At 36.4% G+C, this 10,923-nt stretch overlaps 3 protein-coding genes across 4 annotated transcripts; 1 reads left to right on the plus strand and 2 right to left on the minus strand.

The window, feature by feature from the left end:
• Positions 1-304: 304 nt before the first annotated feature.
• On the plus strand, positions 305-3,738 carry LOC142168657 (geraniol 8-hydroxylase-like). Of its 2 annotated transcripts, none has more exons than XM_075229209.1 (4): positions 305-1,205; positions 1,428-1,712; positions 2,444-2,725; positions 3,072-3,738. In XM_075229209.1, the coding sequence occupies exons 1-4, from the start codon at positions 588-590 to the stop codon at positions 3,396-3,398; spliced, it is 1,512 nt and encodes a 503-aa protein (XP_075085310.1). In that variant the 5' UTR covers positions 305-587; the 3' UTR covers positions 3,399-3,738. The 2 variants fall into 2 exon arrangements, with proteins under 2 accessions (XP_075085310.1, XP_075085309.1); XM_075229208.1 differs by having other exon boundaries at positions 307-1,058.
• A 249-nt stretch (positions 3,739-3,987) lies between these two features.
• LOC107775052 (auxin-induced protein PCNT115-like) lies at positions 3,988-7,238 on the minus strand. Its single transcript, XM_075229210.1, has 6 exons — positions 6,896-7,238; positions 5,965-6,165; positions 5,152-5,324; positions 4,951-5,053; positions 4,603-4,753; positions 3,988-4,401 (listed from the first exon to the last, which is right to left on the minus strand). Exons 1-6 carry the CDS (start codon positions 7,148-7,150, stop codon positions 4,214-4,216), a joined length of 1,071 nt encoding a protein of 356 aa, XP_075085311.1. The 5' UTR covers positions 7,151-7,238; the 3' UTR covers positions 3,988-4,213.
• Positions 7,239-7,754: 516 nt separating this feature from the next.
• LOC107772005 (auxin-induced protein PCNT115-like) lies at positions 7,755-10,923 on the minus strand. Its single transcript, XM_016591489.2, has 5 exons — positions 10,632-10,923; positions 9,118-9,318; positions 8,644-8,816; positions 8,454-8,556; positions 7,755-8,278 (listed from the first exon to the last, which is right to left on the minus strand). Exons 1-5 carry the CDS (start codon positions 10,854-10,856, stop codon positions 7,940-7,942), a joined length of 1,041 nt encoding a protein of 346 aa, XP_016446975.2. The 5' UTR covers positions 10,857-10,923; the 3' UTR covers positions 7,755-7,939.

Genomic DNA, 10,923 nt, shown 5'->3' on the forward strand with positions numbered 1-10,923 from the left:
ATGAACTTCCTTAGGTAATGAACTTCCTAATTTACGGGGGCAAAACATATATAAAGCAAGTAGAGTATTGCATAACTCTTACAATAGAGTTTGAAGGAGAGTGAGTAGGAGATGATTATGGATTGTGGCAATATTTTAAAGCTTTTTGGACAAATGTCTTAGCCATTCTAAAAGACTATGTTAAGTGGCAAACCAAGTGTAAAAAGTGACAAATCCTCTGCCACGTTTTTGCCGTGCAAAAATAAAGTTTCATGCAATTATAACTATAAATAGCCACTATTGGTTATACAATTCTCCACTAGACACAAAAAAACTCTTTCTACTTAGCTTTCTTCCCTTTCTCGCCTAGCTTCTCTTATTTCCAATTTTATTTATAAATTTCCTTTGTCCTTATTCTCTTTTCAATCTTGTTGGATTATTGTAATATAAATATTTTGTTGATTTCTTTATCCTCTAAATAAAATAGAGATAAGTTTGTTTAATCCTAAAAAAATATTTTACACTGCTGAAATAGTTTCTTAGGACAGTGCCCAGCACAACTCAAGCTAATTTGTGTATCTACTTACAAAGAATATTATTGCAATGTTATGGTAATTTCCCCGTTGTTATTTACCTACATGGATTACTTTACACTTGTGTTTGGATCAATTTTTGCTTGCGTTTTTCTTCTTTTTCTATCAAAAAGAAACAAAAAGCTTCCACCAGGACCAATACAACTGCCAATAATAGGAAATTTATTTCATTTATTAGGTGCAAAACCTCATATATCACTAGCCAATCTTGCCAAAATCTATGGTCCAATTATGAGTTTAAAACTTGGCCAAATAACCACAATTGTCATCTCTTCTTCAACCATGGCAAAACAAGTCCTTCAAAAACAAGACCAAGCATTTTCCAATAGATTTATCCCTAATGCACTTCAAGCACACAACCATTCCAAATTCTCAGTGACGTGGCTCCCTGTTAGTCCGACGTGGCGAACCCTTCGACGAATCTTGAACTCCAACATCCTCTCACTCACTAAACTTGATTCAAATCAACACTTAAGATCTCAAAAGGTACAACAACTAGTTGATTATGTTGCAAAATGTAGTCAAGAAGGTGAAGTTGTGATCGTTGGCAAAGCTGCTTTCAAGACTTCTCTCAATTTGTTGTCCAATATCCTTTTCTCTAAGGACTTGGTTGACCCTTTTTTGGATTCCAAGGTAGAGCTGAAAAATGTTATTATGACGCCCGGAGCCTAGTTCCCGCTATGCCTTGTACGCAGCCTTACCATCCATTTCTGCAAGAGGCTATTTCCACTGTTTAAACCCGTGACCTCCTGATTACATGGCAACAACTTTACTAGTTACGCCAGGGCTCCCCTTCTTTTTGTGTACTAAACATTGCATAATTGTTTGTGACCCTTTTGTTTTTTGGATTCATAGGTAGAGTTGAAGGACGTGATTTGGAACATCGTGGCCGAGGCTGGGAAGCCTAACCTAGTGGATTTTTTTCCCATACTTGAAAACATTGATCCTCAACGAATTAGGCGTAACATGGACATTCATTTCGGTAAGTTGTTTGTGCTTTTCGATGGTTTGATCAATGAGCGATTGGAGGAAAAGAGAAGGAATAACAGTGAAAAGAATGATGTTTTGGAAGTGTTTCTCAAAATTAGAGAAGAAAATTCGGAAGAAATCGATCAGAATCACATCAATTCCTTGCTCCTGGTTTGTGCTTCTCTTTTATCATCAGCTTTATTTTTACTATCGTGGTATTATTACTGGTTATTGTTATTGTTTGTCCATCTTTTTCGGTCTCTTACGATGCTAATATTATTTTTTTCTCGCTTCTGTTGCTGAGGGTATTTCGGAAATAGTTTCTTTACTCCTACGGATAGGGGTAAGGTTTGCGTACAATCTACTCTTTCAGACCCCACTTGTGAGATTTTACTGGGTTGTTGTTGTCGTTTTATTTTTACTACCATAGTTCAATACATCTTTTTGAATTTAACATAATACGATATATTAAAAAACTACAATCTCATTTTACGTAAATAAACAACAACAACAACAAACCCATTATATTCCCACAAATTGGGTCTGCGGAGGGTAGTGTGTATGCAGGTCTTACCCCTACCTTTTGAAAGTCGAGAGACTGTTTCCAATAACAATCTTTTCTACATACTAGAACAAAATTCTATGTTTTAATAATTCAATGATACACTAAAGGGCAGGTTAGGGGAAGGATTGAAATACAAGGGTCTATTGTACACACCAGTACCCTGTATTTTTACAAGAGGCTGTTTCCACGGTTCGAATACGTGACCTTCTCGTCACATGGCAACAACTTTACCAGTGTTTCAATAATTCAGATGATACACTAACTAATTAATACAAAAGAAATATTCTTACTAGGTTCGCATTGACATATTTATGGGTATTTTCAAAAAATATTTCAGGACATATTTATTGGCGGTACTGATACGACGACAAGTACAGTGGAATGGGCAATGGCAGAAATACTTAGACAACCTGAGATTAGGAAGAAAGTCCAAGCTGAGCTTGCAGAAGTCGTTGGAAAAGGAAAACCAATAGAAGAAGATGATGTTTCTCGACTCCCCTACTTGCAGTGTATTGTCAAAGAAACCTTAAGAATGCACCCACCAGTTCCATTCTTACTCCCACGCAAAGTGGAGCAAGATGTTGAATTGTGTGATTACATCATCCCGAAGGGCTCACAGGTAAGGTTTTCAAATGGGCGGGTTAAAATGGGTTGAATCGATAAATGGATTGGGTCAAAAGTTGATAACACAAGCTTTTATTTTGTTTATCATGACTACATTTAACTAACCAAAAGCGAAAAACTTCTTTTTTTCAATGTGTTGATAAGTTTCCTTATCGGTCAATTTGGGCTACATAGGTTGTCCTAGTTGGTCGACTGTCCGAATTGACCAAATTATAGAGGGCTAACTAGGGTTATGCCCAAATAAACCCGCCAATTAATATATGCCCAGTCAAACTATCCAGATTTGGACGAGTTGGATAAGTTATATTTTCTTGTGATAAATTTGACACCCCTACTCACAGGTACTGGTTAATGTGTGGGCAATTGGTCGAGATTCAGCTTTGTGGGAGGAGCCACTAGTGTTTAAACCCGAGAGGTTCTGGAGTTCAGAATTGGATGTGCGAGGCAAAGATTTTGAATTGATTCCATTTGGTGCTGGTCGACGAATATGCCCTGGCTTACCTCTGGCTGCGTTGAGAATGGTTCCGGTAATGGTGGGTTCACTCTTGAATTCCTTTAATTGGAAACTTGAAGAAGGCATTAATCCAGAAGAACTAGACATGGAGGAGAAGTTTGGTATCACTTTAGCCAAAGCCTGTCCTTTGCGAGCTATCACATCTCCAATTTGATAGTACATAGGATCAGGGAGCGGAGCTACAATGGTAGCTACAGGTTAGCTTTGGCTCAAACTCTGTATCTGTTTTAAAAATTCCACTTGATATGTACTATAATAATTTATCTGGAACTAGTATGCTGTCTTTTTTTAGAATCCAGAACTCATAAACTCAAAATCCTAGATTCGCATATCCATAGGATATATTCAAGTTTTGTACTTTCATTTAGTGAATTGCAATTTTCTTTAAAAGAATAAGGGAATAAGAAAATAAAAAGATTATATGGTGATGAAAAAGAGGAGATTTTGGTGTAATAGTTGTTTTCTCTTATATATGAAGAAGTTCTGTATTGAAAGGACTTAGTTTAAAAAATATAACAAGCATTTACTGAACATGAAACTTCGTTGTTTGGACGTACATTATCATGTACAGTCAGACCTCTCTATAACAGAATCCCTATATAATAGTCATTCACTATAAAATCCGAGTTATTCTCGAAACCGAATATTATATTATGTTATAATATATGTCCTCTATAACAGCATTTTACTACAGCAGTCAAAATATTTTGCAACAAACGAGGTTGTTATAGAGAGGTTTGATATAAGGTTATTATCAACCCTTAAACATCTCCGACCCCACCTATGTTGTTGTTATTGTTGTTGTATCAACCCTTAAACTTCAAGTTACATGAACATTGATTAATGAACATTCTAGGATGACTCAAAGGTACAAATGAGCCTAGACACTTATTTAAACCATTACAAGTTTACTATTTCCAACAAGAACATGTTTCAAATACATTGTAACGTGGAAAGTGCGCGAAAGTCTTATCTTGTAGCCGTCCAAGTTGACAAGGATGGAGTATCAGAGTTTTTGTGATTTGCACCAGAAGCATCTCTTTCACCTTTGACTGCATTGGCTGAAGCAATGGATTCAAGCTCCGCCATGCCTTCTGTTGTTAATTTAATGGACAGAGCTCCAATGTTCTGGTTGAGGTTTTCGATCTTAGTGGTACCTGGAAGCAGCGGACGTATCATAGTCAGTACTCGGCAGGTTCAACTGAATCTAGTATTTCTAACACGAAGTACATATATGTATTTGAAAAATCATTAATTTTAAAAACATTGAGTGTATAATTTCAAAAGTATAATGGGTTAAGTGTAAGAACATAAAGATTGAACCCGTCAAAATTAAATTCTGAATCGGTATCTGATACCTGGGATGGGGCACACATCATTTCCTTGGTTATGTACCCAAGCCAAGGCTAGTTGAGATGGCGTACATCCCTTCTTCGCTGCCATTTGACAAATTCTCTCGTACAAGATCTTGTTATGCTCAAGATTCTCGGCTTGAAACCTTGGTATATGCTGTAAAATCAATATATGTAGTTAGTTTCTTTTGAAATAGAAACTAACTGCAAATATAGAATTGGCCTTGATTGGTCAAGCATAGAACTTAGAGATTCTAGCTAATACCAGATTTAAAGCTCAAACTTTTGTATTCTTAATATATAAATCTTCTACAGAAATAAGACATGAAAAAAACAAATATGGATGCTGCTAACCTTCCGAAAGTCCTCATTCGACAAATCCTCGAGCAGCTTTGGACCAGATGACAAAAAACCTTTTCCTAAGGGACTGTATGCAACTATTCCAATTCCAAGCTCCCTACAAAATTAAGTTTAATCATGATGAATGCTACATTAACGACTTATAATTAATGTTTTTAGGACACTAAATGAAAATGAACAGGATGCATGTTAAACCTGCAAGTAGGGATTATTTCTTCCTCAACATCTCTTGACCACAGAGACCATTCTAATTGAACTGCTGTTATTGGATGAACTGCATGTGCTCTTCTAATCGTCGATGCTGAAGCCTCGGATAGACCTATATATTTTATTTTACCCTCTTCAACCAGCTTCTTAAGTTCTCCCATCTTTGAAAAAACAAATAGCAAATCTCAAAATAATACAAAATTCAGAACGACAAGTATGTTCGAAAAAGATACAGAAGAAACTGATGCATACTACTGAATAGGATGATGTATCATTTGATTACTTATTATCAGTTCGTCTTGATAAGGAAGGGGAGCATTTGCGTAACTAGTAAAGTTGTTGATCGAGCTGTGGAAACAGCCTCTTGCACAAATGCAGGGTAAGGCTGCGTACAATAGACCCTTATGGTCCGGCCCTTCCCCAGAGACCCCCGCGCATAGCGGGAGCTTAGTGCATCGGGCTGCCCTTTTTTAGTTCGTCTTGATAAGTTTAATTGGAAAAATGAAAGAGAACATCATTTGCAACATTCTGATTATCTTCCTCACAAAATGCCCAAATAACTCTGAGATTTCCAATACTTTCTGTTTGCCAAATGAACCACCAAAAGTCAACTTACTATATCAAGTCAATCATCTTATCCTCTATCACTAAGAGTTTAAGTTATATTCACGATCTTATATGAAATCTTTACACAATAAGGTCACTTATAAGGTTACTACAAATAAATCGCTATGATAGGCACTACTTTATAACCTCGTTATAAAATTGGTGACTAAAACTCGATGGTAAAAGAGGACAAACCGTGATTTCAATTGGCACGCGTGTATCAATCCGATGTTGATAGTACAAATCAATGCAGTCAATATCAAGTCTCTTTAAGCTGGCTTCGCATGCTGCCCTTACATAGGAGGGATCTCCAATTATTTCTATTTTTCCATCTGCAGAACTAATACCAAATTTTGTTGCCAACTCAATTCTTTCTCTCATCCCTTCTTTCAGAGCCTGACATGGTCATAAAATGAACGTTAATCAACAAATCTATAAATCAGTAAACAGATAGATAAATGTTCGTGCTGTTTACAATGATCTTTACAACTCTCTAATCATGTACTTTAGTAGTGTGATCATAAGTCTGAATTGGTTCTTAGCACAAGCTGAAATTCACTAATAGAATGAAACAAAAATACTGGCATTTTTTTTTGTTTCTAATTAACTACAAGTCACAAGTAATCACACTCACTAGGGTACATCATTTCTTGCTTATGTTACACCAAATGAAGATACAAGGATTAAATCATTATGAACAACTTTATTTCTCGCAGATAACTGAAAACCTCAGCTTAAACGCCTAAAATTATGTAACGCAGGAGGATTCAATCGCGAAATTACTCCCCTCTTTTCTAAATTACTCTATGTGTAAGATGCTTTAATTATACTCCGTAAGTAACATATTATTGCCAGGGAAGATTTCCTATCTTGCAATATATACTTTCTTGCGGTTATTTAAAAATCTAAAATTTTTATTTTTACAAAGGGGTCATTGTTCTTGAAACGGACTAAAAACGAAATAGAGTCACATACATTGGAAGAGAGGTACAACTAATGTAGTTACTCATAAAGTGTTCTAAAAAAGTAAACTTCAACCTCGATTTTCTTAAGATTCAAATTAAGACTGTAAAATGGAAAGAACTATGGGAAATAAAGCAGATGCGATTGAAAAGAGGTTACGTGCCTTGCCAATGAGGATTTCATTGGTGTGAGGTCCATATACATCTGAAGTATCGAGGAAAGTGATGCCGATGTTAATGGCATGATGAATGAGCTTGATCATGTCATCTTCAGGTTTCGGCGGTCCATAAAAGGCTGACATGCCCATGCAACCAAGTCCTTGAGCTGACACTTCTAAACCCTGTGATCCCAGCTTCATTCTTGGCACTTTTCTTCCCTCTGAATCCATTGATGTGTTTATGAAAATCTCTCTTTGCATGTTAAAAATAGAGAAACTTGTTGGGGGGGTTGTGTCTGCAGGATGAAGATGCAGAGGTTTATATGAAGCTGTGTAGACAGAAGGCAATTATGGACTAACTTGTAATGTTAAAAAGAGTCAAATAAGTAACATTAGCCAACCATTATGCAAGCACATGAGCAAAACAATATTCAACTTTTGGGGGCTACTGTTAATTTCTCTGTTTTCTTTTCCCTTTGCTTATTCAATAATTGCTGAGATATTCAATTTAGAAAATTCCTGAACTCTCAATCGATGTTAAGATGTTCAGACTGAATTTGACTAGATACGAAGTTTAAAAATAAAGAAAAAAAGACATTTGACATATAAGCTAAATAAACATGCATCCATAAAATATATCTAGAAACTGCATTCCTTGTCTTGGGCTCTCTTCTTGAAAAATGGACAAAATGACCCAATACTTGTACTAGTAGAAGGTAACAGTAATTGAGGGATCAGTCTAAGGACGCACAACGGCACAAGTTTATCCAGACTCGACCCTTATTAAAAACATAAATTCTTGACTTTGTCCAATTAACAAGAAGATTGAATCATACATATATGGTAAAGCAATAATAATTTAGTGTTTTACTCCAAAGTAAAAAGTATGCAAAGCATCTTATTGTTGGAACAATCATAGCGTTACAAGAGGAACAATAGTTTAAAACAGAAAAATTGCAGTTTTTTTCAGCACATACAGCGCGCAATATAGGAACAACTCAACTCAACTCAACAAACAGACTGAGAAACACTAATTCCACAATTGCATCATTATGTAGCCTTCCATGCAGAAAGGAGTGGAGTGTCGGAATCTTTGTAAGTACTCGCGCCAGAACCGTACCTATCACCCTGGACCGCATTAGCTGAAGCAATGGATTCAAGTTCTGTCATATCTTCTGATGTTAATTTTATGGAGAGAGCTCCAATGTTCTGGTTCAAGTTTTCAATTTTAGTGGTGCCCGGAATGGGACACACATCGTTCCCTTGGTGATGTACCCACGCCAAGGCTAGCTGAGACGGAGTGCACCCCTTCTTTGCCGCCATTTGACAAATTCTTTCATATAATATTTTGTTATGCTCAAGATTATCAGCCTGGAACCTTGGGAGATGCTGCAAAATTGAAGATCCATTTAGTCCCTAGCGATATCATCCAAATTAAATAGCTTAGTGATCAAAACCATTTCTTTCCTCAAACAAGTAAATATAGTAGCAACAGAATAGCAGTGTAATTAAACATGAGATCAATATGTTTGAAATCCAAAACAAACATTTAATACAAGCTAACCTTTCGGAAATCTTCATTTGACAAATCCTCAAGCAGCTTTGGACCGGATGACAAAAAGCCCCGTCCTAGTGGACTGTATGCCACAATTCCAATGCCAAGTTCTCTAAACAGTTAAGAGGAATGCGAACATCAGGATTTCATATCTCCATAGACTCCAAACACGAAAAACTAATAGAAAGAAGAAACAAACCTGCAAGTCGGGATTATTTCTTCCTCTACATCTCTAGACCAAAGAGACCATTCTAATTGTACTGCTGTTATTGGATGAACTGCATGTGCTCTTCTAATCGTCGATGCTGACGCCTCGGATAGACCTATATATTTTATTTTACCTTCTTCAACCAGCTTCTTAAGTTCTCCAATCTAGTAAAACAGGAATTCAAAGGAATAAGAAATGATGATCATTATCCGTTTGAACAAAGATATGAAAACATTCAATAATGTAGCACTCAACATAATTGGTGTGCGGCTGAAAATGTATTAGTCTATGCTGCAACACTTGAAAGGCTACTTATACATGTATCGTAGGTACAGACTGCTAAGTTTAAACTCTTTAACTGGTTTATCAAGCTCACAGATGCAAACTATTAGTCGCAAGTACAGTTACACCAAAACGTTCGTAAACTGTGATTTCCAGAGTTATTAATGGCGAGAGAGAACCAACCGTGACTTCAATAGGCACGCGTGTATCAATTCGGTGCTGGTAGTACAAGTCAATGCAGTCAACATCAAGTCGCTTTAAGCTAGCCTCGCATGCTGCCCTTACATAGGCTGGCTCTCCACACACTTTGATCTTTCCATCTGCAAATATAGCTCCAAATTTTGTTGCTAACTCAACGCGTTCTCTCATCCCTCCCTTCAACGCCTGCATAGATACGTATAATTATCAGAACTTAGGTAACTATTCTAGTAGAAATTGTACAAAAATGGATAAATGTTCTCGGTCATACAACAACAACAACAACAACAAACTCGGGATAATCCCATACCTGGGGTCTGAGGAGAGCAGTCGCATATGAAATCATTTTTAAAAAATAAGAAAGTTATGATTTGAAAGTAAGCAGTTGCATATGAAATCTATTACTCACTGCAACTACTACATTACTCTCAGAAAAGCTCTCTCTTTATTTTACTTGTCTGACTTTGTAACAACAAGGCTTTGTATCTTGGACCGGACAAAGGGCAGTCCGGTGAACTAAGCTCCCGCTATGTGCGGGGTTCGGGGAAGGAGCGGATCATAAGGGTCTATTGTACACAGTCTTACCCTGCAGTAGTGCAAGAGGCTATTTTCACGAAATGACTCCTTCTCTTTCTCTGTCTCTAAGTTTTTCATTTACTGTCATCTTTATTATTTTACTTCAATTCTAGCTACTAGATTCGTTTTCTTGATCTCGGTAGATTTTAGCACCTAAAGTAATAAGACTTTAAGCATCATTAAGAATGAATTTCTTGCTTGGCACAAACATCAAAATTGGGAATTAGTTATAAGGATAAACTCTGCGTACTAGCACTGATCTCATATGAAACCTTCTACTACCAAGCAGCCAGAACATCCTCTCCCATAACACCCCATAAGATATCCTCCCTTCATTCCAGTTTATGTGACAATATTTCCTTATTAGTTCGTTCCAGAAAACTGATACATTCCTATTTTTTTAAATAATTTAACTTCAAACTTCTTATTTTACTACTTTAACGGCATACATTTATAGTCAAAACATTTAGGTAATATTTAAAATCACAAGTTCCAAAACTTTTTCTTTCTTGGACTACGTGTTCAATCAAACTAAGTTTCATTAAAACTAAGTTTCATTAAAACTATGTTACATAAATTGAAACGGAGAGAGTACAATATTTAAAGAACCATGAACAACATCTCTTGCTAAGGTCCAAAGCAAGAGGCTTAAACATTTGAAAAGTAGCATCAACTCAAAACGGAAAGTTTAAGTCTTTAAGCTTTATGAACTAGCACATTTTGCATAGGTTGCAATTATTCCAGCTCAAACACGAAAACCAAGATATTCTGAAAATAGTACAGTTCAAAACACCAGAAATACCAATCACACAACTCCTTTACCAAAATTAAAAGGAAAAAAAAGTGTACAACACATTCAGCATTAGGTACAACCATCTTACAGCATAAAATAAAATAAAATAAAAGAGGTTAAATAGTAGTACCTTGCCAAGTAGGATTTCATTGGTGTGGGGGCCATACACATCTGAAGTATCAAGAAAGGTGACACCAGAGTTGATGGAATGGTGAATGAGTTGGATCATATCGGATTCGGGTTTGGGCGGCCCATAAAAAGCGGACATGCCCATACAACCAAGTCCTTGAGCTGACACTTCTAGCCCCTGTGAACCCAGTTTAATTCTTGGAACTTTTGTTCCCTCTTTGGCCATTGTTGTGATTTCGGCTAACTTTGCAAATACTTAAGAGATTGACAGATGCTAAATATAGTACTATGTA

The sequence above is a fragment of the Nicotiana tabacum genome, chromosome 14, assembly GCF_000715075.1.
Source record: "Nicotiana tabacum cultivar K326 chromosome 14, ASM71507v2, whole genome shotgun sequence".
Classification (NCBI taxonomy): domain Eukaryota; kingdom Viridiplantae; phylum Streptophyta; class Magnoliopsida; order Solanales; family Solanaceae; genus Nicotiana; species Nicotiana tabacum.

Coding starts and splice junctions, on each gene's coding strand:
- LOC142168657 (XM_075229209.1), top strand. CDS start 588: ATGGTAATTTCCCCGTTGTTATTTACCTACATGGATTACTTTACACTT. Junction 1,206..1,427: donor ACCCTTTTTTGGATTCCAAG/GTAGAGCTGAAA, acceptor TTGGATTCATAG/GTAGAGTTGAAGGACGTGAT. Junction 2,726..3,071: donor TCATCCCGAAGGGCTCACAG/GTAAGGTTTTCA, acceptor CCCTACTCACAG/GTACTGGTTAATGTGTGGGC.
- LOC107775052 (XM_075229210.1), bottom strand. CDS start 7,150: ATGCAAAGAGAGATTTTCATAAACACATCAATGGATTCAGAGGGAAGA. Junction 5,325..5,964: donor GCGTGCCAATTGAAATCACG/GTTTGTCCTCTT, acceptor GTTTTTTCAAAG/ATGGGAGAACTTAAGAAGCT. Junction 4,754..4,950: donor CGAATGAGGACTTTCGGAAG/GTTAGCAGCATC, acceptor TTGATTTTACAG/CATATACCAAGGTTTCAAGC.
- LOC107772005 (XM_016591489.2), bottom strand. CDS start 10,856: ATGGCCAAAGAGGGAACAAAAGTTCCAAGAATTAAACTGGGTTCACAG. Junction 9,319..10,631: donor ATGAAATCCTACTTGGCAAG/GTACTACTATTT, acceptor GTATCTATGCAG/GCGTTGAAGGGAGGGATGAG. Junction 8,557..8,643: donor GAAATAATCCCGACTTGCAG/GTTTGTTTCTTC, acceptor TTAACTGTTTAG/AGAACTTGGCATTGGAATTG.